The sequence below is a fragment of the Panthera pardus genome, unplaced genomic scaffold (genome assembly GCF_024362965.1).
Source record: "Panthera pardus isolate Hobbes unplaced genomic scaffold, ASM2436296v1 HiC_scaffold_3, whole genome shotgun sequence".
Taxonomy (NCBI): domain Eukaryota; kingdom Metazoa; phylum Chordata; class Mammalia; order Carnivora; family Felidae; genus Panthera; species Panthera pardus.
The window spans coordinates 51,008,649-51,035,263 of NW_026526876.1; the positions used below are offsets into that span (position 1 = coordinate 51,008,649).

Here is a 26,615-nt window from a genome sequence, read left to right on the forward strand (position 1 = left end):
ACTTACATTATGGTAGCTTGAGATTCATCCAGGCAAGGAAGGTTCTTATCTACATAATTAAAATATGTCAAAGAGCCACCATTTCTTCAGAAGTACTTTACCTACTATAGTGCCTATATGCACAAAACACTCAATAAAAATTGGTGATAATGCCAATCCTGTAAACTGTGTGTAGGTGCATACGAAATTTAGTAGTCAATTTGTGATAGTCAAAGAAAATTTACAACAGTGAACTTGGTAAAGGGCTGAGCACAACAATCCAAGTGTACCTTCCAAAATCTTCTCTAAATTCAGACTGACGTGATTTCTGTATCTAATGGAAGACATCACATATTTTGCAGACTTGAATACATTTTCTCTATTACTGAATGATAGGTATAGTTCAGCTTAGTAACTGGTATCCAGCCACTTACTATGTATCTCATAAAATGAAAAGTTTGTCACTATGGTGAGAGACACTCAAAAACCTTTGTGTACCAAATGGCCAGAAACTGCTGTATGGGAGATGTGGAACCATGATGAGGGAGATTTCAGCAGAGGGTAACTACAGTATTCAAACAAGAAATGGAAAACACACATCTTGGGGCACCTGGGTGGCTCAGTCAGTTAAGCGTCTGACTTCAGCTCAGGTCATGATCTCACAGCTTGTGGGTTCGAGCCCCATGCCAGCCTCTGTGCTGACAGCTCAGAGCCTGGAGCCTGCTTCAGATTCTGTGAATCCCTCTCTCTCTCTCTGCCCCTCCCCTGCTCACACTCTGTCTCTGTCTCTCAAAAAATAAACATTAAAAGAAAAATTTTTTTAAATAAAAGAAAAATACACATCCCTTAGGAAGAGTTATTTGTGCATGGTTCACTCCACCACCTATAATGTTCCTAAATCCAGTGACAAAATACCATGAGGATAGCAGTATCTGCCCCACAAGCCACTGATCTCTGCCAACATAAGAGACCCTTATTCTAATATAGACAGAACTTATTCAAGCAGGCAAGTCTCCCAGATACTATCCAGGAAAACAGACTGACCTCTGAGCTTCCCGGTCATCTTTAGGGTTGTAATTAGAAAGGCAGTCCAAGATGAAAATCTGGCCCCATTCAGTGCATTCATTCAGGGCTGTCAGCAGCTTATTAATGTTCTGTGGGTTCAGATCGAGTAGGTTGCTGTTTGGGTGAGATTCACTGATTTCAGATAATGCTGCTACAGCATTAGCCACCACCTGGGAAAGAAACAGACATGACCTGGATTTACCAAGAACAGTACAATTATAAATAAATAATATTCTCTGGACCACTTCATAGATCTCAACTCATAACCATTCCTGAACATTTTACCCAGTCAGCTAGAAACAGATAGACTGCTTTCAAAACATATTACACCACCAATGATGGTATATAGAGCTTCTTAGTGGTCAGGAACCCAGAATTAAAACAATTCACGTATTAGCAGACAGTCACACAAGTCACACATGATTTACTGTTAGAACATTAACAATTTCAATAGTATTCAACACTATCAATACAATCAAGACACATGAACAGTTATAAGATCAATGAAGTTTAAACACGAAACATGTACATTAGGCAGGCAACAGACAGAAAAATCTAGGCTAATTATAGAGCTGTATGGGTATGCATGTAAGGGGGAGTGAGGAGGTGATACTGTCAATCATATCATGAGTCTCAGAGTAAGAAATTATGAGCTTGAAACCCTAGTTCACTATTGATCATGTCTGGAGATGGTCCTCATCTGAAAATTGGGGATAATTTAATCCACCTCACAGATTAGTTTTAGTTTGAGGCTCAATCAGGTATATGATATACATATGTGCTTTCTATAAAGCCTTATGCAAATTTAAGGTGGTACTATTACCATAACTCTTCAAGACTTAGTTGCACAGTTTTCCACATCAACATCTCTGAAACTAAGATGCATTTAATAACCAAAAGCATGTTAGTTTAATAGGAAATACATTTCTTTCTAGGTAATACAAAAAATAGCACATCTTATAATCAATGCCATCTCAGACTCAAAGAAATATGGTGCCTCAAATGTAACCTTTTCAGGCAGTATGACATATGAAAAATTGCTACCAAATATAAGAAAGTACACTTGTATCCTGACTTACAGATCTGGGAATCCATACTAGTTTCAAGAAAAAAAAGTGAACCTTTATCAAAATTACAGATTATTCCTGATATAACTAATAAGTCTACAGCCAGTGAATATTTCTTTTTTTTTTTTTTAATGTTTTTTTAACGTTTATTTATTTTTGAGACAGAGAGAGACAGAGCATGAACAGGGGAGGGGCAGAGAGAGAGGGAGACACAGAATCTGAAACAGGCTCCAGGCTCTGAGCTGTCAGCACAGAGCCCGACGCGGGGCTCAAACTCACGGACCGCGAGATCATGACCTGAGCCGAAGTCGGCCGCTCAACCGACTGAGCCACCCAGGAGCCCTGCCAGTGAATATTTAAAGTATTTTAAAAATTGCAAAAACACACAAAAATAAAAATACACAAGAAACTATACTATGGCCCTATACAAGTGAATTTAAAACCACACTTTAAAAAAAAATTTTTTTTTAATGTTTGTTTATTTTTGAGAGAGAGAGAGAGAATGCAAACAGGTGAGGGGCATAGACAGAGGGACACAGAATCTGAAGCAGGCTCTAGGCTCTGAGCTGTCAGCACAGAGCCCAATGTAGGGCTCAAATTCAAGAAACACGAGATCATGACCTGAGTCAAAGTCGGATGCTCAACTGATGTAGACTCCCTGGCGCTCCTAAAACCACATTTTTTTTAAAGTAATCTGTATGGCCAACGTGGGGCTCAAACTCACAATCCTGAGATCAAGAGTTGCATGCTCTACCAACAGAGCCAGCCAGGCACCCCTATAACCCCATTTTTCAGTGAGGCTCCCAGGTGTTACTAAAAACAAGCAAAGTAAAGACTGAATCCAAATATTCTCTAAGTATCAATGAGATAAGAGATAGCAGCTTCAGTCATATATATTAAAATTGTTCAAACGTCAACTCATTCTTAGTTCTCACTGAAGTCCCTTGTTAAAAGCTTAAGAAACTAAGAGTTGTATCCTTTTGCCAGCAAGAAAAAGGGGAGAGGCAGAGAGACAGAATCCCAAGCAGGCTCCATGCCATCAGTGCAGAGGCCGATGCGGGGCTCAAACCCACAAACTGTGAGATCATGTCTTGAGCCGAGATCAAGAGTCGGACGCTGAACTATGCCCCTCAGCTATTGATTTTACCATCCACCTTATCTGAGTAGTTTGCGGGCTATCCCAGCATTTATCCTAGAATATAAATGTCTAGACAACATGATTTTTTAATCACATAACGTAAGTCTGACAACATTCATAATTACATAAAAGGTATGATGCCATGAATGGAATCCTCTTCAGCTATAATTTAGTGATTACAAAATTCCAAGATGAAAAATCAAAGGCTCACTTGTAAGTATGATTATGGATATGATATGATTTTACTGCTATTAAGACAAATCAGGAAGAATTGTCTAGTCCACATACCACATGGTAGCAGGTATGAAGTTCTTTTCTGACTTAATTTTTGTCTGCTATCATCAAGCATGGGATTTAGGGAAAAACAAAACGCATGAAGAGTGAAATACTAATCCTCTCCATCATCTCAGGTGCTGTACATGCAGGGAAAAGAGATTTCTCATGTATTCTACACTTGGATTGACATTATATTATAAAGGATCAAAATGTCATATCAGAAGACCAAATGCCTGTTTTCAAATTGTTACTGACAACACATGCCCAATCTTGGTTACCAGCTGTCCAAGATAAGATGTCCTACCACAATTTACCATTTTTGCTATTAAATCCTTTTGAAGTTAGAAAAATTACATGTTAAATATAAAGTCTGTTAATAGGAAATGTAGAAAAAGAAAAGGTCAGAATTTAGGGAATCAAAAAAAGCAATGGAGGAAAGAGAACAGAAGGATGCTGAACAGAACGAACAATTAGAATTCCCCTGTCATTATCATAGGCAATTGGAAATTAAACCAAGTGTATAATGCGGCTAATGAAGTATATGTTCTGGTGGCAAAATAAGGCAATTTCCACTCATTATCACATTAAAACAAAAAAGGAAATAGGGAAAAGTAAATCTCATTAAAAGATCCAGAGAGACCAGATTATAGGATTACATTTAGAAAGGCCTGCATTGAGAAAAGAGATTACTGCCAAACAGTCACTGAGCCAATGGCCAACTAGAGAAAAATGCATCCCCAATAACAAAATTCCACAGTTCCTCTAAAACTTCTCCAAGTTCCTCTGTTCTGTCTTTCCACTCTCAACTCCCCATCTTCACAGGCTGTTATGATTTCAGAAACATACTACGGTGGGCCTGTAGGGACTGAGTAGTAGTCTTCTGGTCATTAAGCCACATTTCTCCCACTCTAAAGGAAACTTAAGCTAGTCACACCAACTCTAAAGTAGACAGAGAAAAAAGACTGACTTCAGGACAGCAGCTGGGTGGTTACGGTAACAGGACAATTCACTTGTTGATGTTCATACTCTGCTTGTTTGGAATTTTGTACTATTTATACAGCACATATATTGTCTATTTGTAAAAATAAACTTTAAAAATAACAGATTAGAATTTAAGATCTACTTCCTCTTTCCAGAAAGACTTCTCCAAACAGTAATTCAACATAATAAAGAAAAAAATCTAACCCTTGGAGTAACTGCCTTAATATACCCATGTATTAAAACAAAGGTTAGGGGGCGCCTGGGTGGCTCAGTCGGTTAAGGGTCCGACTTGGCTCAGGTCATGATCTCACAGTCCGTGAGTTCGAGCCCCGCGTCAGCTCTGTGCTGACTGCTCAGAGCCTGGAGCCTGTTTCAGATTCTGTGTCTCCCTCTCTCTCTGACCCTCCCCCGTTCATGCTCTGTCTCAAAAATAAATAAACGTTAAAAAAAACAAAACAAAACAAAAACCCAAAGGTTAGGTCTCTTTCACTTGAACTATCACTTTGAATTTGAACTAAGACTAACATGCATAATATTTCTCCCCTGGAAAACTGGCACTTCTCTTAGGAAACACTGCCAGGAAGAGAACAGCCTTTTAACTATAATCTTAAAAAAAACTACAGTTCCCAAAAAAAGAGTTTCTTTTTTTTCCTTTATATTTTTTTAAGATTTTATTTTTAAGTAATCTCTACACCCAACATGGAGCTTGAACTCACAACCCTGAGATCAAGAGTTGCATGCTCCGCCAACTGAACCAGCGAGACAACCTAGAAAGGAATTTCTAAAGAAGCTTTGCTTTAAAAATATAATTATAAATAGGGTTCCTTAAATGAGTTTTCTCAGTACATTAGCGGATTTATAAAAAGTTGGCATATAGGTTACAAAGGAACACATACATAGTGTAAAAAAATTTTTTTATTCATCTTGCCTCCCAACTATGGTGTTTCTTGGGATGACTGCAACTAAACACTTCTCCCTACCCCACCCCGTAATGTAATGTGTATACTTTATAGATACAGATATTAAACACAAACATCCATATACACATTTATATACAAAACATATAGATACATATAAAATCACACTCCATACTAGACACATCTTTCTCTGCCTTAACTACAGACTTCTCTTCAGTGTGATAGTTCCTTATGGACCCTTGGAGCCAGCGGAGCTTTTTTTAAGGTAAGCAAATTGTGTTTTAACTTACTTTATACCATACCTAATAGATAAGGCTGCGCAAAGAGAAAAAAAGACAGTAACTACTGAAATGTTTTGAGCACTTACTATGTGCCATTAATCCTCACAGCAACTCTGAGGTAGTAGCTATCAAAATCCACCTATTACAGATAAGGAAACAGGCTTTAAAAATGAATTTATAAATCAATTTAGAGAAGTTAGTGACTTGTTTAGTTGACACAACTAGCAAGGGATAGTGCTCGAATATGAACTCAAGGTTTGTGTCTGCTTCCAGTTTCTGAGTAATAATCACTCTGCGTTCAGCATTTGCAGAATTTCCAGGAGCTGTGAACTTCAGCTGGGAGAAATGGAAAGAAACATCAGAGGTGGGGGAGGATAATACAATCAAAGCATTATGTCCAGGCAAAGGTGACATGCCTTTATACAAGGAGATTTATACAAGGAGAAAAATGTATTCTTCTACTTCATATATTTCAGAGATAATCATATCCTGACAGCACTTAAAGAGGCAGGATTTACTATCCAGCTATAAAATCTGATTTATAAGCTACCCCTATCTGATATGCATCAATTATAAGGACATAAATTTGACCTCATTTTTTTTTTTAAAAGGAGCAAGCTAGAGCTGCTGGTAGGGTTAAAATAAAAATGATCCTGTAAAAAAAGAAATCTAGAAGGGAAATCCAGATCTCCTGTGGGACTGGAGTGTCACAGACAGAAGCTCCTTTACGAGAAATCTCTCACACATGTCCCTGTCCCTTTGAATGACTTTCATCCTGCACTTTCATTTCCATAGCCTCAGAACCCAAGAAAGACATCACTTTCCAGTACCGTGACTTCTCCCTATTAACTCAAGTACTATTTAGAGGACTTCCATTTCCAGCAATGACCTTCAAGGTCACATACTCTCTATCCAGGTTTATACTTCAGTTTTCCTGTTCAATTTACAACCCTTTTGGTTGGTGCCCCTAAAGACTGAAATCAAGTGAAAGCATAATAACTAACCAAAATCTATTATGCTGAAATATACATAATCTTGCTTTCTCCTTTATAGAGTTGCTTCAACTGACATGTGAAAGCACAAGGCAACATGCATTTCTTCCAAGCATGTTTCAGTCCTGATCATCTCCTTAAGGACACAATGACTATGTGGTACCAGTTAATTTTTTCCCCCTCACATAAGTAAAACTTAGAGCTCATACTTTTACCCAACACACTGTCCAGAATGCCAATAGATAATATGCCAACTGTATTACATCCTAAAATGTGCCATTTTCCCCCCTTCATCTTCCCATGAATAAGGAACTTGAGTCAACAGGTCTGCCTGGTTGAGTCAACACAGCTCATGATGACAAGGAAGTCTGTATACATGGTAACAATTAAGATTCACAAATAAGACTCAATAGAATTCATTACTTAAAGTGGCTTAAAATATAGTCTGACAAAATGCAAATATTCTCACATCACAAATAGGTATCTACAAATAGACAAAAGGCACTCCTAACAATCAGGGTTAGTGGGCCCACAGACCCTGAAATTACACTAGAGCAAGCTGCAACACAAACCAAAAATGTATGACCATACCAGTTATCTCCCTATGAGAACAAAGTAACCCCCTGCCACATTAAAAGCCTTGAAATCATCCTGAAGGGAACACTGAGAAAGGAATGAGCTGTGATCTTTCAGTATTACTATGTACAACAGATCCACTTTTCAAGAAGTTGCTGATGAACTGCTTTAAAGGGATTTCCTGGAAAAATTACCTTTTAAAAGTAATTCTGCAATGGTGTAGTAACACTGTAAACAGACCTAGCTTCGTTTGTGGGTAAGCTGCCCCCAGAATTACCCTAAAAACAATGTCTGCTTTTAAATAAATAACATATGCAAAAGAACTAAATCTTTTAAGAATAAATGTGCAATTGAAAAATCAACCCCTTTAAACTTATTAATCTCCAGCAGCACAGTGACTATACAATATGGACCATAAATGGCAGTTATATTATGGAGGGCTCTCTCTGCCAGGTTCAGGATTAAGGGCTCTGCAAGCTCTCTCTCCTTAATGTTCACAACAACCCTACGAGAAAAATTTTATTTATCACCTCTACTATGTAGATGAGGATGGAAAGAAGTCCAGGGAGCCAAGAAATGACAGAACCAGCATACAAACCCAAGTCTGTCTGGCTCAAGAGTCTAAGTCTTAACCACTATGCTATCCAGTACTGGGGGGAGGAAAAGATACCATTTCATAATTACAAAGCACTTTTCTGTTTTTGAGACACTTTCATACAGAGTGAGTCAACTCTTTATAAAAAGAAGTGATTAAATACAATTTGGTATTTTGGATTGAATCCTAGAATAGCAAAAGGACATTTGTGTTGAAACAGGTGAAATTCAAATAAAATCTGTACTTTAGTTAATAATAATGTACCAATGCTAATTTCTTAGTTTTGACAAATGTGCCATGGTTATGTAAGGTGTTAACATTAAGTGAAAGTGACTGAAGAGTATATGAGAACTTTCTGTACTATCTTTGCAACTTTTCTGTTATTCTAAAATTATCCCCCCTAAATGAGCTTATTAAAAAAAAAAAAGGAAGAAGAAGAAGAACAACAACAACAACTCAGGGGTACTTGAATGGCTCCGTTGGTTAAGGGTCCTACTCGTGATTTTGGCTCAGGTTATGATCTCACAGTTGTGAGATCAGGCTCTGCATGGAGCCTGCTTGGGTTTCTCTCTCCCTCCCTCAAAATAAATAAACTTAAAAAAATGTAAAAAGAATAAAAAAAATAACCTATAAGTTAGTAACAACTGATAGAAAACTGATTTTAGAAGAAGTGAGAATCACAGAAAGATTTCCAGAGTTTATTACACAGGAAACAAAAATCATTTACTTCCTCTATAAGCAGAGACAGAACAACACTCAGATCAACCAGTGGGAGATTCAAGAGCTGGGCAATCGGCCTTATATCAAAGCAGTCTCTAATGATTCTACTTACTCCATTCCTGCAGAAATCGCTCCTCTTTTGGTACCAAATACAACATTACTCACATGGGGAACCCAGACAGACTGAACATATTACCTCCCACATTACTCTTATTAAGTGCCTACCACCTACAGGCACTCTCACATGCACCTAAAATTCTACCAGCTCCAGAACTCCTTTATGGACTTTTAGCACGAAGAACATTATGTATTTCTCATTTTACTTACGTATGAAATTGTACTTTAAAACTCTACTTATTAATATACATTTAGGGATAACAGAAATCATAGAAAATACTAAATTAAATGAAGTCATGAAGTTTTTCTGTGTGCTCTAGACTGATCTTTGAAAGACAACATAGCCCACAAGGTCATCATTTATATTCTGATAAAAATCCTCAAATTTACAAAGTGATCTAGAGACTTGAGTTTTTCAATATGTACCATCTCAGACTGACTGACAACAAATCACAACTTTCTAAGGCCTAAATAGAAATTATAATAATCAGAAAGTATGCAGTGTTAGGTCTGTTCCTCAATAGCTACAGTTTTATTAAATATTTGCTATATATCAGGCATTATTTAAAATTTTTTGATTTTTTTTAAATAAAACTTTAATGTTTGTTTATTTTTGAGAGAGAGAGAGAGAGAGCGTGCACGCATGAGTAGGCAAGGGGCAGAGAGAGAGGGAGACACAGAATCTGAAGCAGGCTCTAGGCTCTGAGCTGTCAGCACAGAGCCCGACACAGGGCTCAAACTCAGGAACCAAACTGTGAGATCATGACCTGAACTGCAGTCCGATGCTTAACTGACTGAGCCACCTAGGCGCCCCTACTGTTCATTTTTGGGAGAGACTGAGAGAGTGAGAGTACGAGAGTGTGCACAAGTGGGGGAGGGGCAGAGAGAGGGAGACAGAGGATCCCAATTGGGCTCTGCACTGACAGCAGAGAACCTAATGCGGGGCTCGAACTCACGAACCTTGAGATCAAGACCTGAGCCGATGAGCCACCCAGGTGCCCCAGGCATTATTTAAATTTTTAAATTATTCCTTCATATTCAAAATAATTGGGTAAAATAAGCATTATTACCTTTTTAAAGACAAGGAAACTGAAGCTCATTTTAAACAACTTGCTAAGGGCAACATTTTTATTAAGCAGCCACACCAGGACTCAAAACAGCAGCCACTCTGGCCCTACGTGGTTATATGCTATTTCTATTATTTCTATAATCCAAATTTTTGCAAACTTAGCACTACTGACATTTGGGGATGAATAACTGGTTGCTCTAGGGGGCTGTCCTGTACACTGCAGGATGTCTGAAGTAGCCCTGGACTCTACCCACTCGATACTAGCAACATCCCTCCGGTTAGCTGTGACAATGAAAAGTGCCCTAGATATTGCCAAATGTACCCTGGGGAGCAAAATCGCTCCCAGTTGAGATCCACTGCCATAATACCACGCTGCTTCTACATGCTGGTGATGGTCACCAAAAAGATGTGACTGCCATTTGACCTGTGAGCTGGCACCGGATCATTGGAGGTTTCTCATCCTATGTCGATCCTTGGAATGTGGGTTCTGTTTGTCTTTCACTTGCATGATATATGTGAATGAACCCAGTTAAAGCCTCTTTATAAAATTTTTATAAGGCCTCTTTATAAGATAGCTTTCTAGAATAATTTCTAATTAAAAGAAGCTAACTGGTTTGTTTATTTATTTATTTAGAGAGACAGAGACATTGTGAGCAGGGGAAGAGGACAGTGAAGGAGAGAGAAAGAGAGAATCCCAAGCAGGCTCCACACTGTCAACACAGAGCCTGATGCGGGGCTCGAACTCACCAAACTGTGAGATCACGACCTGAGCCAAAACCGAAAGCCAGACACTTAACTGACCAAGCCACCCAGGTGCCCCAAGATGCTAGCAGTTTTAACCAGAACCTTTGCTAAAGGCTATTCTGGGCCAAGCTGAGGCTATTCTGAGAACATACTGCTCGTGCAGAACACTCATCAAACAGAAATAGGTTTCCTACTTATTCAGTAATTTGTGCTTTGGCAGAGAGGACAGGACAGAGGGAAGTGGGGCTTCCCAGGGCAGTTCTCAGGGTGACTGATGGAAGCAGAATGGAGAAAGTTTAGAAGACATTAAAGGGGCAAAGTCCTAAGCCAATGGGGCTCAGGAGAGCCAAGTTCACAAACAAAAGCAACCATGCGATGGGGTTGTTGGGAGTCTCAGGAGTGGCAGACTCTAGCATGAACATGCTAACTGAAGTCAGAATATCTCAAATGCCTTGGAGGAAAAAATAAAAACCATAGTAAAGGAGGGAAAATCCTAATGTACGGGAAAAAAGCTACAAAACAATCACTATCACCCAAAAGTGCATTTTTTTCTTGTAAATATACATTTGGTGGAAATTCTAAAAATTCTGACATCTGTGGGCGCGCCTGGGTGGCTCAGTCGGTTGAGCACCTGACTTCGGCTCAGGTCATGATCTCACAATTTGTGAGTTCAAGCCACATGTTGGGCTCTGTGCTGACAGCTCAAAGCCTGGAGCCTGCTTCAGATTCTGTGTCTCCTTCTCTCTCTGCCCCTCCCCCACTTGTGCTCTGTCTCTCTCTGCCTCTCAAAAATAAAATAAAATGTAAAAAAATAAAATAAAATAAAAAAATTCTGACATCTGTGAAGAAGTCATGGGAGCTATTCTCCTGTAGCTCCAAAGTGGTTGCTCATTCTGAATACAGGTTTGCTTTCAAAATAATGAATAATAAAATCTGCATCTGAAAATAAGTTTGGCTCTAATTCTCTCAGAAAAGACTGTACTATATGAGTTTGTACAGCTATCATCGGCACCAGGACCTTTTAAGTTAATATTGTAGCAATAACGTTAACCCTGTCTAATGTCTATTTCATAGTTACAGGAGCAGCAGCCATCATTCTCATGAGCTCCCATAAGCCAAGCACTTGAACATGTGCTTTTTAAAAATTTTTTTTTTAATGTTTATTTATTTTTGAGAGGGAGAGAGACAGAGTGTGAGCAGGGGAGGGGCAAAGAGAGAAGGAGACACAGAATCTTAAGTAGGCTCCGGGCTCTGAGCTGTCTGCATAGAGCCTGACGCGGGGCTCAAACTCATGAACCGTGAGATCATTACCTGAGCTGAAGTTGGATGCTTAAGCAACTGAGCCACCCCGGTGCCCCTTGAATATGCACTTTTTATACCACAGCTCAATAAATACTCCTAACGCCTTTCTACAATGGCGCCCCTCATTCAACAGAAGAAGAAACTCAGTGACGTTGAGCTAGAATTTAAGAGAATTTTTTTACTTCAAAGTCTATCTTTTCTCTTTCAAATAGTATTTCACTGAAAGTCTGCTTTAACTGTTATAAATTGGATAACTATAGGAAAAGGAAGTGCGTGTGATCCCCCCCAGAAAGACAAGAAATGAAAACAAATCTATTACTTGCAGCAAGGTACCCTACTCCCAGGAATGAGCTTGGAAATCAACATAACCCCAAAAGTATTCAGATCTTGATCAACATTTTACTCTCTGATTTCCAAGTCATTTCTGCAGGTGCTTTCACCTTTAGGATGCCCTTCTGAAGTGAGCTATAAGAAAATTACTAAAGCAGAACCCCCTGGAAACGTTAATTTTTTTTTTTTTTTTGCAAGAGATTCTAGTATTTTCTGGTGCAGTGCTGCCACCGTGTGGAACAACTTCTGAAACAGTGCAACAAAATACCCTCCAGAGCAGAAGAGGACTCAAGCATCAGAATAAGGAGCTTGAGAGGATTTCCACAGTAAAACAGGTCTCAGATAATTAAAGGCCTTCATATATTCAAAATTTTAACCATTTTGAGACAATAAAACAGTTCTAAATGTGTACGTGTGAATACACACATTTAAATTCTATTATAGACATACCTCTATGAAGACAGTGACCAATAACAGGTACTGGGACTCAGAACTAGGTTAGAATCCTGGCTATATTACCACTAGCTGTAGGACTCTGGGATAATTTCCTGAGTGTACACTTCTTGATCTCAACATGGAATAACCTCTACTGCATTGGGAAGATAAGAGAACGAAGCAATAAATCGTTAAGTAAAAGCATGTATCTGGCATAGAATGCATTTAAGTTTAAATTTCCCTTTTCCTAAGAATGTATGGTCATCAGAATCCTTTGGAATCTCTCAGATGTTTGAGCTATTAAACCTTACATTCATGTACTCACCTGTTTCCTATCAACAGTATTTGACCCAGCTGATAAAAAAGGAAAATCAGTGGTCTAAATGCCGGTTGTAATACTTTTTGGCAAAAAGCAGGACATCGATTGAGATGAAAAGTATGGGTTCGAGATCAAAGGTAGGTATGTGTGTCTGTTGGCTATCTTAACACAAACTTTTCAGTTCTTCACTAAAACAAGCATGAAGAGCTCAAAAAATGATTTGAATAAGAGTATGTAAAACAAGACCAGAACAAGAGTAAGGCAAGTAAGGCACAAGCTTAAGGAGACACTCCACTTTCAGGCTTCTGCAGGTATGGAGTTGGCACCTGAATGTGAGTACCATTTTAAATTTTGCACCCTGTGAGCCTTGCTAGCACTCCATTGAACAATATCAAGGGAAAAGTTCTGCTACTGAGAAATGTGACGAGAATCAAAAAGATTTTCTATTTAGAGAGCGATAGGTCCAATGATAATTAATGCTGACACCTGCTCTAGGAAAATCGGCAATAAAGACACAGTAAACAAAAGTGGCTCCTGAAAGTTTCTCAAAATCTACCAGGTGACCTTAAATTTTCTCTAAATGTTTCCTCAAAGGTAACTTGTGAAAATCCCCTGAAATCACCTCCTGATAAGCTGTAGTAAAAACAGATTAGGAAATTTTATTAAGAGTATTATAGTTTAATATAATGTTATATTAAATTCAAACAGAGACCCACTGATGTGTTGCCTGTTTATATTACTTATATAGGTAGGTATGGCATGGGGGAAAACAGGTAAAACAAGCCTAGCACATGCTGATAATTACCGAATCTGATGATGGTAAATGGATTCATTTCACTTATCTCATTTTCATTTAGTCACTTTAATTTTGAATATGTTTGAAAATTCCCAAAATATAAAGTATAAATAAATAAATAAATGGCATACATGTTACTTGAGAGTAGGATCTGGCCAAAACCAGCCCTTCCTCCATAATGAAAACTTAAAATAAGTTAAATTAGGCTTGTTCCAGAATCATTCCACCCTCTCAACTGATCTGGATAAAGTTTTAAGTTCTAAGTGCTTAGGTACAAAAAAAAGAAAAGAGCAGAAAAAAGAAAAAGCAAGCCTTTACTAAACCATCAGTTACTCCCTATCCCTAATCATCTAATTTTGTAGGTTCTACTTTGAAGAATTTACATTAGTGTAAAAATGCCTTTTTCTCCCCAAAATGGAATTGCCTAAATGAGTTAGAATTCATTTTCACCTCACTCCACTCCACATTCCTAGCCCCACTATTTAACAAGTTTCCATGAGTGCACAATACCCTATTCATCTGGATGCCTGAAACTGGGAGCACGGAAGCCAAATACTTTTCATCTTTTCATTTGTCCTCAGGTAGAAAATTTCCAGTACAGCTGCTCAGAGTAACCGTGACTCAGAAACAACACTAAAATACAACTTAGGACCAACTACACAGTCTATAACATAGATACTAATGCCTTGTAAATTTCTTTTTTTTTTTTTTTTTTTTAAACTTATTTAAGGGAGAGCACACATGCAGGACAGGGGCAGAGAGAATCCCAAGCAGGCTCTGAACTGTCAGCGCAGGGCCTAACATGGGGCTCAAACCCACGAACCGTGATATCACGTGACCTGAGCCAAAATCAAGAGCTGGACGCTCAACCAACTGAGGCACCCAGACGCCCCTATAAATTTCTTTCTGTATGGAATAAAAAAAAGCGGGGGAGAAGTCACATGATCTTACTTGAGGTGGAAAAAAGGAAAGGCTGAATCTTCTTACTGATGGTGACATCCTATCAGAAGTCATAGTTTAAGCACATCCATATCTGCACCCACTTCTGTACCTAGAAGGTGGCTAAAAAGATTCCTGATGATAGTAAGTACCATAGTACCCTAAAAAAAAAGTGGGGCTTGCTTCATCCTTTGACCTTGATACTAAACTTGAAGGAGAATAAACAGAAGCCAAGGCTATTCAAAGAATAAGATGAACCAAATGAAATATCAAAGCAGAGATCTGAGTGGGTAATTTCCAAGTGAGAGGCAATGTCTATTTCAAGGCAAATTCCAGAAAGTTCAACAACAAGAAAAATATTCAAAGATTACTCATTTGATTAACTCACAATTATTCACCTCTAAGTAAATATTGTATTAGGCAAAAAGGGGAGAAAAGGTGGCCATATTCCTTCATCTTCTCAGCAATGATACTTTGACCAATCATTGAATTCAAATGAGCTCCAATAACCAGCAGAGTCAACATACCACTTGGGACTTTCTCCCCTTCATTATATGGACAAAGTTAAAAATGTTAATATGAGAAATAAAAGTACTCCAAACTTTAAGGTGTTAAGTTGTTTTCCAGCTCCTAAATGTTTAAAGGTTTTTTTTGGTTAAGTTTATTTATTTATTTATTGAGAGAGAGAGAGAAAGACAGAGAACGCATGCACAAACAAGCATAAGCGTGGGAGGGGCAGATAGGGAGGGAGAGAAAGAATCCCAAGCAGGCTCTGCACCATCAGCACAGAGTGTGATGTGGGGCTCGAGCTCACCAACCTGTGAGATCATGACCTGAGCTGAAACCAAGAGTCTGACGCTCAACCGACTGAGCCACCCAGGCACTCCTAGCTACCAAATGTTTAAAACGTTAGTTGTCAAAAGAGAATCTTGTCCTAGAATTTTCCTGTAGAAGAATGCATAAAAATCACTAAGCAATAAATATAACTTTGTTTCTACTGCCACACTGCTAGAAAAGACCACAAACATCTGAAGAAATCATCTTTAAAAAACTGCTATCAATTTAAGGTAAAATCCTCTTAAAAAAATGATGAAAGAACCAGTTGCTGAGCAAATACAGGGATAGGTATGATGCAAAGGTTTGCTTTAAGACCCTGGTATTTTAGTAGTTGGTTTTCACCTCAGAAACACCTACAGCGTGAGACAGATAATCTGAGGGACACACAGAATTCATACTTCCCATAGCTAACCTAGGTTTCAATGTCCCAAACATAAGATTTGTTTTAAACACGCTTTTTTAAAAGGGACCCATTTTAAGCACTATTCTCTTTATAAAAGCAGAAGTTTGTTACCATTGGATTTGAATCTGCTATGAGATCCCGCAGAGAATCCAGAAATCCCTGATCCTCTACCATTTGGGCATTGATATCATGGAGTTTTGCCACACAGACTGCTGCTGTTTTCCGAACATAGGGATCTTCATCCTTCAAACACTTGCGGAGGGGCTCACACAGATATTCTGTAATCTTGTCCACCCGGATGCACCCCATGGTCCTGACTGCCAAGGCCCGAATGAGAGGATTAGGATCTTCACAGTCCTTTAAAAAAAAAAAAAAAAAAAAAAATCATTGACAACTGTAGGTGTACATGGTAACTAAAAGTAAATAGTCTAGTTTATACAAACCACAAAAAAATATTTCCTTCATTCTATATCAGAACATAAATCATCCCATGCTATTGTTTCCTAAGTACAAACCTTAGTTGCCTATTTAAGAGTTTAGCTTAGAAAATCATTTAATTGTTTTATAAACACAGTGAAGAAATGCCCAGAAGGGCAGCACCTTAGTGAGCTGGTAATACCATCCCCATGGCTATTAGTGGACCTGCCTTAACAACAGGAAAAAAATGAGGAATTGAAAAGATGTGTTCCACTCCAGAGCCAGTCTGCAAGTATCAAGTAGAGAGAAAATAGGTTGGGACTTTCTGGGGCCTACAGCCAAGAAAGCAAAGGAGAGAGAAACTGGTTTGGGCCTGCCCCAAGTTCCTGGAGTTAAGCAGCAGAGAGAGCCCTCCAAGATCCCAATTAACATACATTCTCCTTTTTTTTTTCCCCAAATGAGGGATTTATTTACTTATTTATTTTTAAGTGAACTCTACACCCAACATGGGGCTCAAACTCATGGACCCAAGTTCAAGAGTTGCATATTCTACCAACTGAGCCAGCCAGGCACTCCTACATTCTCCTTTATTAGCAAATGCTTCCAAATACAGTACAAATAGAATACTCCTTAAATTGCACTATGCTAAAAAATTTCTTTAAACACTCTAAACCTTGTATACACCAAAGTACAAAACAAGTAAACTAAATTATCTTTCCAATGATGTAGTCCACCTATGAACCACCAGACAGAACGTTATGTTCTCTGATTTTGTACAATGTAGCTAAACACAGGTAAAGAACAAAAATTCCATAAGAAAGAAAGCATAGGGGCGCCTGGGTGGCGCAGTCGGTTAAGCGTCCGACTTCAGCCAGGTCACGATCTTGCGGTCCGTGAGTTCGAGCCCCGCGTCGGGCTCTGGGCTGACGGCTCGGAGCCTGGAGCCTGTTTCCGATTCTGTGTCTCCCTCTCTCTCTGCCCCTCCCCCGTTCATGCTCTGTCTCTCTCTGTCCCAAAAATAAATAAAAAACGTTGAAAAAAAAAAATTTAAAAAAAAAAAAAAAAAAAAAAAGAAAGCATATAGTTTATTTTTCAGAACAGTTTAATAAAAGCTAATTTTAGAAATACTGTCTTTTTTTTAATGCAGACTAAATTCCCAACAAAGGGGAAAAAACAGCAAAAAACCATATATATATATATATATATATATATATATACATACATATATAAAATATTAAAATATGTACTTTTTAATAGGTACAGCCTCATTATGTCCATCAAATCTAATGATAGGAAAACTATGACTGCATGTTTAATAATAAGAAATTTCTTAATGGTCAATTTTTTAAGATGTGAAAATTGTAGTTATGTTTCAAAAAGAGATCTTATTCTGACAAATGTAAGGATGAAATTATTTTTCATCTTTATCATGTTTGGGATTTACGTTAAAATTATCTAGTAGGAAAATGAGGAGGAGTCAGGAAAACATGTATGGGAGAATAAATAAAACACGACTGGTCATGGGTTATTAACTACTGCAACTACAAGATGGGTAGGAATTTATAATACGATTTCCTCTACTTCATTATGTTTGAAAGTTTCCATAATAAAAAAATTAATCCAGTGTTAAGACCTATTAAGTAAGACAAAACAGAGGTAGTAGTTCCTGTGGTTTCTACTACTTCTAACTCATAAGCATAATTTTTACAAAGGGAAACTAGATAAAGCCCAGGTTACTGAAACTGCAATGATATACCTAAGCTTTGTCAGCCTGGGTAGGTAAAACATTAAGGCTTCTTCACCTGCTTTTCTTCTTCCATCTGGCAAGGACACCAAGACCAGCTAACTGAAAGCTCTCCATATGGTCTGAATTGGATGACAAATGCTGGCATAAAGAAGGCTTAAAAACATGAACATTCCTAGTCAGTGCCAGTACTTCTCCAGAGGCCCTCTTTTGGAACAGAGGTTGCTTATTTGCAATGCAGACATTAACTATATCAAGAAACACTTCTGAAAAGGTTACTTGAGACAGAAGAGACTGGTCTTGAGTCCCTGGGGGAAATGTTACCTTCACAAAGCTGTTGACAGCCATGATGGCCATGTCTGGCTGACTCTTGGCGTAGTTCATCAAATAAAGGTACACGAGCTTCTTTAATTCCAGATTGTCGGTTTGCATACAGTTCACTACATCTGGAAAGAGAGAGCTAAGAGGAGAAAAGAGAAAAGAAAAATGAAAAGATGTTGGTGTCAAGCCAATGGATAGAACCTGAAGAAATGGCCTTATTTTACAAAGTGATCTGATGCAAGGACAAATGTCCCCATGGCAATAATAATTATCTCACTGAGATGAATTTCTAAAGAAACTATAACCCTGGGTCTCAAGAAAGTCTCTAAAAATAGAGTTTTTACGAAACTTTTCATTACAAAAATTCCTAACAAATAGAAACAGCAGTATAATGAACCCAATATATCCATCACCCAGCTATAAACAAGTATTAATACATGTCCTCAATCCATTCTCCTTCCCTCCCTGTCCCTAGCCCATCTAGTTGCTCTGGATTATTTTTAACCAAATCCTAGACATCATATAATTTCACATATAATATTTTAGGACATACCTTTTAGAAATGTTGCTTTTAAATTTTTTTTTTTTTTTTTTTTTAACGTTTACTCCCTTTTTGAGAGACAGAGACAGAGTGTGAGCAGGGCAGGGGGCAGAGAGAGGGAGACACAGAATCCGAAGCAGGCTCCAGGCTCTGAGCTGTCAGCACAGAGCCCGACACGGGGCTTGAACTCACAAACTGTGAGATCATGACCCGAGCCAAAGTCAGACACTTAACCAACTGAGCCACCCAGGCACCCCTGGAATGTTGCTTTTAAAAAAACAGTCTTTATCACATATACAAATTAACAGTAATTCTACATATCAATTCATTGTAGGTTCAACGCACTATGGTTGCTATATTTTTTAAATGTTCATATTCTTCTATCCCTGGCTAGTGAGAACTTACTCAGTTCGCTTCTGAGTCCCTGGGATGTGACCCTGTATTTTCACCAGTTTCCTTGCTTTCTGGTAGGACATGATGTTCCATCCAGGATCACTTGGTTCATTTCTAACCTTACAATTAAAATCAGTCATTTTTCTAAGACGTCCTGATTCCCTTCTAGTGGAATTTATTTCTTTTTTTTTTTCTTTAGTTTATTTGAGAGAAAGAGCAAGCGAGCACGTGCAAGTGGGGAAGGGGCACAGAGAGAGGGAGAGAGAGAATCCCAAGCAGGCTCCATGCTGTCAGTGCAGAGCCCGACAAGAGGCTCGATTCCACGAACTATTGAGATCATGGCCTTAACCCCAAATCAAGAATCAGACGCTTAACCAACTGAGCGACTCAGGTGCCCCTATTTCTTTATTCTTAATATTACGTATTCAGACAATCAAAACGAGTTTCCTCAAATATAAAAGGAGTTTACACTTTTTCCAAGTCCAAGTCATTTCATGATTTACTACTTTCCTGTAAAGCCAAAGGAAAGTGGCATCATTAGTTTAGAAGGTGAGCTTATTGGATTTTAACATATAAGCTCTATTTTTAAAATATAGGTGAACTATAATTTTATGAGTGATTAGCAATTAAACTTCCCCCTTAAAGCTTTATCAAAGTACTGTAAAACTTCTAAATACTTCTGAACATCTTACTACAAGTACACAGAAAGCAAATGTCAGTATATTTCTACAAAAAGGAGAATGGCTGAAATAACTGGTCACATGGTACAGCTCCTGGACACACACACACACAATAAGCAGAAAGAGTTATTTACAGAAAGGAAGATGGACAGCAAAGTCAAAGAATCCACCTTATCTCCAACGAACCAATGACTTCTGCTCTGAAAGGCAAACTGTTTAATCTGAATATACATACCTAGTTTCAAGCACATGTGGATACTCAACAAGCACTAATTAACATTCCCCCAAAATGAATGTTCTTTCCATTTCTTAGAATAACTCATGGGCAAAACAACTAAAAACTGACAAACAAATGTGACACATTAACCAACAGTAAATTTAAGATCCTGAGTAATTTAATTCCAACAACCTGCCCAAGATCAAAAAGATCTTGGTCAAAAACAAAGTTCTAGAGGTAAAAACTGTTAAGTATCAACCTATAAAGTTAGAAAGTTGATTTTTCCAATATGGTAGCCACTGGTCATATGTAGCTACTCACTGGCAGTGTGGCTAGTCTGAACTATGATGTGAAGTGTGTGTATATATATATGAGATATATATACATATGAGATATATATATGTCTATATATACACACGCACATATACATATACACATACGTATATATTTATGTATATATAAAATACACATTGGATCTTGAAGACTTAGTATGAAAAATATAATGTAAATTACCTCATTAATAATTTTTATTATTTTTAAATTTCATATTGGAATGATACTCGATATACTGTTAAATAAAATATATTATTAGAATTTCATCTATGTTTTATTTTAACTTGGCTATCAGAAAACTTTAAATCATATATGGGGCTCACATTGTATTTCTTTCTCACAGCACTGAACTTGAAGTTACTTGGAGGGGAGACTGAAATATGATAACCTATGAATAGCTCAGCTCTATTTATTCTGCCTCTTTGAGCTATCTAGGCACGGCACAAATCCCATCTCCTCCGAGAAGTGTTCTTCAACTATTCCTATTTACATGTATCTCTCTTTTGTAGAACTCTTATTGCCTTTAATGTATACTCTAGTTCCTAATAATAAAATCGTATTTTATTACTCCCTAAGTTTTCAGATTTTGGGTCTCTTCAACTAGATAGTAAATACAATGAAGGCCAAAAGATATCTACTATCATTTTGTTTAAACTATGATATGTGGGGCGCCAGGGTAGCTCAGTCAATTGAGTGTTCAAATTCTTGATTTTGGCTCAGGTCATGATCTCACGGTTCATGGTTTCGAGCCCTGCATCGGACTCTCCACTCTCACTGCAGAGCCTGCTCTGACTCCTCTATCTCCCTCTCTCTCTGCCCCTCCTCAGCTTGCATGCATGTGCATACGCTTTCAAAAATAAAACACTAAAAAAAGTTCTAAAATAACAAATGCATTTCATATTAACATATCACTTTAAAGCAAAAAAATTTGTATTTTTTAAAAAATTAAGACGATATTGTTTTACATGTTGCAAATCTCTTTAATGTCTAGTTTAAGCAATGACAGCTATATTTGCTCCTGCATTCAACCTGTTGTAGAATGTTGGTTTTTTTGTTGTTGTTGTTAAGCAATGACCTCATATTTGCTCCTGCATTCAACCTGTTGTAGAATGTTGGGTTTGTTTTTTTTTTTGTTAAGTTAATTTATTTATTTTGAGAGAATGTGAGTGGGGAGCAGAGAGAGGGAGACAGAATAACAAGCAGGTTCCACACACTGTCAGCACAGAGCCCGATGTGAGGGTTGAACTCACAAACCGTGAGACCATGACCTGACCAAAATCAAGAGTTGCACACCTAACCGCCTGAGCCACCCAGGCACCCCTGTAGAATGTTGTTTTGACTGAAGTGTAAGAAGCAAATCATACACATATATTAATTGGAAAAGAGAGGAGTATTTTAACAGCTTTTTCAGATAACTGGATATTCTTTGATACATTAAAGCTAGACAAAGGCTTTTTCTCTTTTGTCTTTTTCAGCACACACATTAATCAGCTTAAAAGTCAGCTACAATGTGGAATCTGAAACCATATCAAACTTTTTAAACTTGCTTGCTATAAGATCTATCTTCTTTCACTTAATGTGAATGGATCTTTTACCCATGGATACTTCTATGATCTATGCACTGGTCATTTAGAAAATATTGGTTGAGTTATGCAGGTCCTCCCAATGACACATTTCATCAGAGAACAGTAAATAATACATTAATTCATTTCACCACCAATCTCATCAGAAAAGTCTCTAAGTATTGGGATGCTGTCAAGCTCATAATGAGAGATACAAGTTTTCCAACAATCTAATTTTTACTTTAAAGCTCAAAATGGATCTGTCAATTTTTTTCTCTAGAAGTGACAGGTTCACTTTGTTCATTTTTGATAAAATGTCTCCCAAATACTGAAGATCTGATTAACTATAATTTGTCTGTCAATCATTCTTTTACTTAAAAATGGTATTCCCAGTTCAAACAATCGGCTTTTTTCCAGGTCAACCAATCACACTATGTTATGCAGAAGTGCTTTATGCATAATTGCTATTTTATCGCATGGAATATTAAAAAGACCTGACTCATATTTCAAGGCTTAATAAAATACATTTTTAATGCTTCAATGAAGAATAGCCCTAATTAAAACTGCCCTTTTTCCTGGAAGTAAGTGGTGATGAAGAATACAATGACTACTATCACAGTTTGGCACTGCTACCCTGATTTGCACTAAGGCATCAGCAGTGCAAATGTCAACACAGTGAAAAGGCAAATAACACCTAAGTATTACTATAATAGCCTTGACCTCATAAATCCCCCGAAAGGATTTTGGGAATCCTCAGGGGCTTGCGGATAATCTGTACCTATTTCCAAATGGTCTGGCCGAATTACGGGGAGAGCAGGGAGGGTGAGAAAACAGACTTTGTTAACGTTGATTTTCATCTTGAATTCAGCAACTGATTCTAGAGTTGTAGAGTTAAGAACATTGGCTCGAGCCAATTAAAGAACATATGAGCTTCTGCTTCTCGGTACATTTTTATCATCTCCTAAAACTACTTCAGCAACAGATCTGTAACTGTGCCAGCTCTCAGGAGGTTTTATGCTAGATCTGGACGCAAGAAAATCAAACTGGTTTCATTCTTCAAAAAAAAGTCACAGAGTTCACGTAAAAGCAACTATACTTCCTTGTGATTTTCAGTGGGACAAACCCATTCTTATAGGTTCTTTGTTTACAACAGTTAAATGAAAAGCAGTAAAAGCCATAAAATAGGGTATGGGTCTAAAGTGACCGACAGCAGGAGTGATGACCCTTACCTAACATCCTTCCCCACAGTCATGGCAGCAATCACCTTCTTCACAGCCTCCTTCCGCTTTTCTTTCTTTTCATTGTTGAGTTCAGCCTTCAATTCAAAGATTTCTCCTACAAGAAAAGAGAACAAATTGGTAAGATCCTAGGACCAGAAAACTAGAGCAAAATACTACACTCTGTAATAAATAACATGACAGCTGACCAGAGACAGGGCAGCAACTGAAGTAGAGGATTTAAAAATTACAGGATAGGTACAATTCAAATCCCTAGAATATTAATTGACCATTGATAAAGATACCATCATTTAGGTTATGCCAGAGAGGAAGCTGCAATCCGGATCTTAGAAGCGTGGGAGTGGGGAAAAAGCAAATCTCATATCTTACTACACAGGGGAGAGAACGGCGTCTGAGGGATGATCTTCCATCAGAATTTCAAGGTCCCAAGGGAAACAATAAATGTAGGCACGGGAACAGGTTCACAAATCTGTTTTCAAGCCAAAGAGACACTAGATATCAGCTCATTCACCCACTCTCAACTTCACAGATAAAGAACTAAGGCTCAAAGATCAGAGTGAGTCAGTGACAGAGCTGCCCTTAGAACTGTGTCTCCTGACTGCTGAATCCAGAGGTTTTCAACCTTGGCTAGACACTAAATTACTTGGGAGGTATTTAAAAATAATAACGGGCTGCCTGCGTGGCTCAGTCAGTTGGGCGTCCAACTTCAGTTCAAGTCATGATCTCGCAGTCTGTGAGTTTGAGCTCCACGTCAGGCTCTGTGCTGACAGCTCAGAGCCTGGAGCCTGCTCCAGACCGTGTCTCCCTCTCCCTCTGTCCCTCTCCTACTCACTTGTGTGTGCATACATGCGCTCTCTCACAAATAAATAAGCACTAAAAAAATAAAAATAAATAAAAATAACAATGCTCAGGCTCTATTCTGGGGCAAATAAATCAGCATGTCAAACAGAACTCTTAGGTTCATATTTTTTAAAGTTTCTCCAAGGGATTCTTTTTTTTTTTTTTTAAAGTTTATTTTTGACAGAGCAAGCGAGTGAGCATGAGCTAGGGAGGGGCAGAGAGAGAGGGAGACACAGAATCCAAAGCAGGCTCCAGGCTGTCAGCACAGAGCCTGACGTGGGGCTTGAACTCACGAACCGTGAGATCATGACCTGGGCCGAAGTCAGACGCTCAACCGACTGAGCCACCCAGGTGCCCCTCTCCCAGTGATTTTAATGCACAACCAGGGCTGAGAATCACTGCTCTAATTAGCACTTTAAGAAGCTGACAGGCTTTAAAGGCCCCATCCTATTCAACTGATCTAACAAAAATGATTATCTTGAAGCTTCAAGAATGGTACAAACCAGAACCATTTCTAAAGGCACAATCCTGAATGAGTACTCAGGCCCCACACTGGGAAATGCCAGGGATATCATCACTATCTTAAGGACCAGGCTCACCTATCTTCAGAAAACTGGCGCTGAAAGAAAAGGTAACAATCTTCCACCGGTTTTAAAAGAAAGAAGAAAATATACCACTAAGCCTATGAAAGAGAAATTGGCTACTCCCCGTTCAACCTTCCATCTGTACTCTTAAACTCTTCAACAACACTGCCTCATTTTCCTCCATTTCTAGGACTGTGCTTGATGTTCATTTTAACCAGACTTCATTCATCAGTACAGAAACAGTGGGGACAGCAAATTCTGAGATCTATTAAAGCCTCTCAATGGGAAGGATGAAACTGGTAAGAAACATAAAAGTTGACCACTAAAAAGGCTTGTGACATTAAAATCCACTACCAACAAGGCAAACAGATTAATGCTACAAAAATCAGCTTTATTTAATCAACAACTGCAAAAATAGCAGTCAGGAAAGCTGGGCCCTTTAGAGTCATGCTCCTCTCCATCAAGTCCTCAGCTGCCAAATCCAGCTCTCAGGGTTCCCATCATTTACTTCTAGGAACAGTAAAGGACAAGCCACAGGGTTTCAAAAGTCTGAACTGTGAATAGCAGCAGGAGCTGAAGGATCAAAACAGGATGTAACTGAAACTATTCCAATCCTAGCATAAACTTAAAGAATATGTTCCAGTGGCAGCTCTGGTGGGTGTTGCAGGAAGTAAAAGGAACACAGTCTATCCATTTTTTTAAATGTGGTATTTACCCAGCCGTGATTCAATCTGTAGGTCTCAAACTTTTACAAATCCCTGAATAAAAAAAGGTTACCAGGACTCATTACAAAAGAAGGTTTGAAGAGTTAGGGGAGTTTTTTAATTATACATTTTTATGTCAACATAGACAATACCTTGGTCATAAAGCACACAAAATGTTAACAAAAGAAGAAATAAATACCATTTCAGAATGGTAAGACAATCAGAAAAAAAGCTGATAATGAATGACAAAGTGCTAATAGTTTTTGTGAAGTATAGAAAATAAAGAGAGGGAAGAAGTTGGGTGAGAGCCCAAGAGGGCACAAATTATCTCATACATACAAGTTCTTCTATTTTTCTCTTCCTCCTCCCACTAATCAAATCTACCAACCACTGCTAACAGCCAGCAATGGTTCTCAATCGTGGCTACACAGGAGAAAAATGTGGGGTGCTTAAATCCCCACACCCAGGCCATAGCCCAGACCAATGAAATCAGGGTATCTCAGGTGGAGGGTCCTAGATATTAGTATTGTTCTACACTTCCCTGAGAAATTCCAATGTGTAGGAAAGATTGAAAGTCACGGACTAGCAGTTGATAAAATTAAGAAACTCACTATGTAGTTCTCTGTATTGTAATAGAAGAGTTTGTTTACCCTGACATAACTCCAAATGACCAGAAGAGGCCAGATATGCTTGCACTTTCCTGAAAACAGCGTATCAAGCAGATATGCTGTTTGCTCACTCTAGACCACCACAGTGTGCCCTCCTATTTTAAAATTAAAAAACAAAACAAAACAAAACAAAACAAAAACATTTTTTCAGGGGCACCAGGCTCAGTCAGTTAGGCATCTGGCTCTTGATTTTGGCTCAGGTAAGGATCTCATGGTTTGTGAGATTGAGCCCCAGGTCGAGTCTGCGCTGACAGTGCAAAGCCTGCTTGGGATTCTCGCTCTCCCTCTCTCAATAGAAAAAAAAAAAAAAAAAAATCATTTCAATCTTAAAAGTTGCAAGAGTCCCCAATTGTTAACATTGTGCCACATTTGCTTTATCATATGTTCTATATATTTACATGTTTCTTCCTGAATAATAGTAAACAATAATAGTAAACTGCAGCCATCCTGTCTCTTTAGCTCTAAGTACATCAATGTACAATTTCCAAAAATGAT

The 26,615-nt window shown here is 38.2% G+C and overlaps 1 protein-coding gene across 4 annotated transcripts in view; it reads right to left on the minus strand.

Moving 5' to 3' along the window:
- The window catches only part of AP2B1 (adaptor related protein complex 2 subunit beta 1), a 127,091-nt gene that overhangs the window by 90,361 nt on the left and 10,115 nt on the right, over nt 1–26,615 (minus strand). For 3 of the 4 annotated variants that reach the window (XM_019423967.2, XM_019423965.2, XM_019423966.2), the window contains exons 3-6: nt 23,316–23,421; nt 18,364–18,499; nt 15,990–16,235; nt 1,024–1,214 (exon numbers count right to left, since the gene is read on the minus strand). In XM_019423967.2, coding sequence (XP_019279512.1) covers nt 1,024–1,214; nt 15,990–16,235; nt 18,364–18,499; nt 23,316–23,421 — 679 coding nt within the window. Of the gene's footprint in view, nt 1–1,023; nt 1,215–15,989; nt 16,236–18,363; nt 18,500–23,315; nt 23,422–23,693; nt 23,794–26,615 lie in introns of all 4 variants that reach the window. The other variant, XM_019423968.2, reaches the window with a different exon arrangement.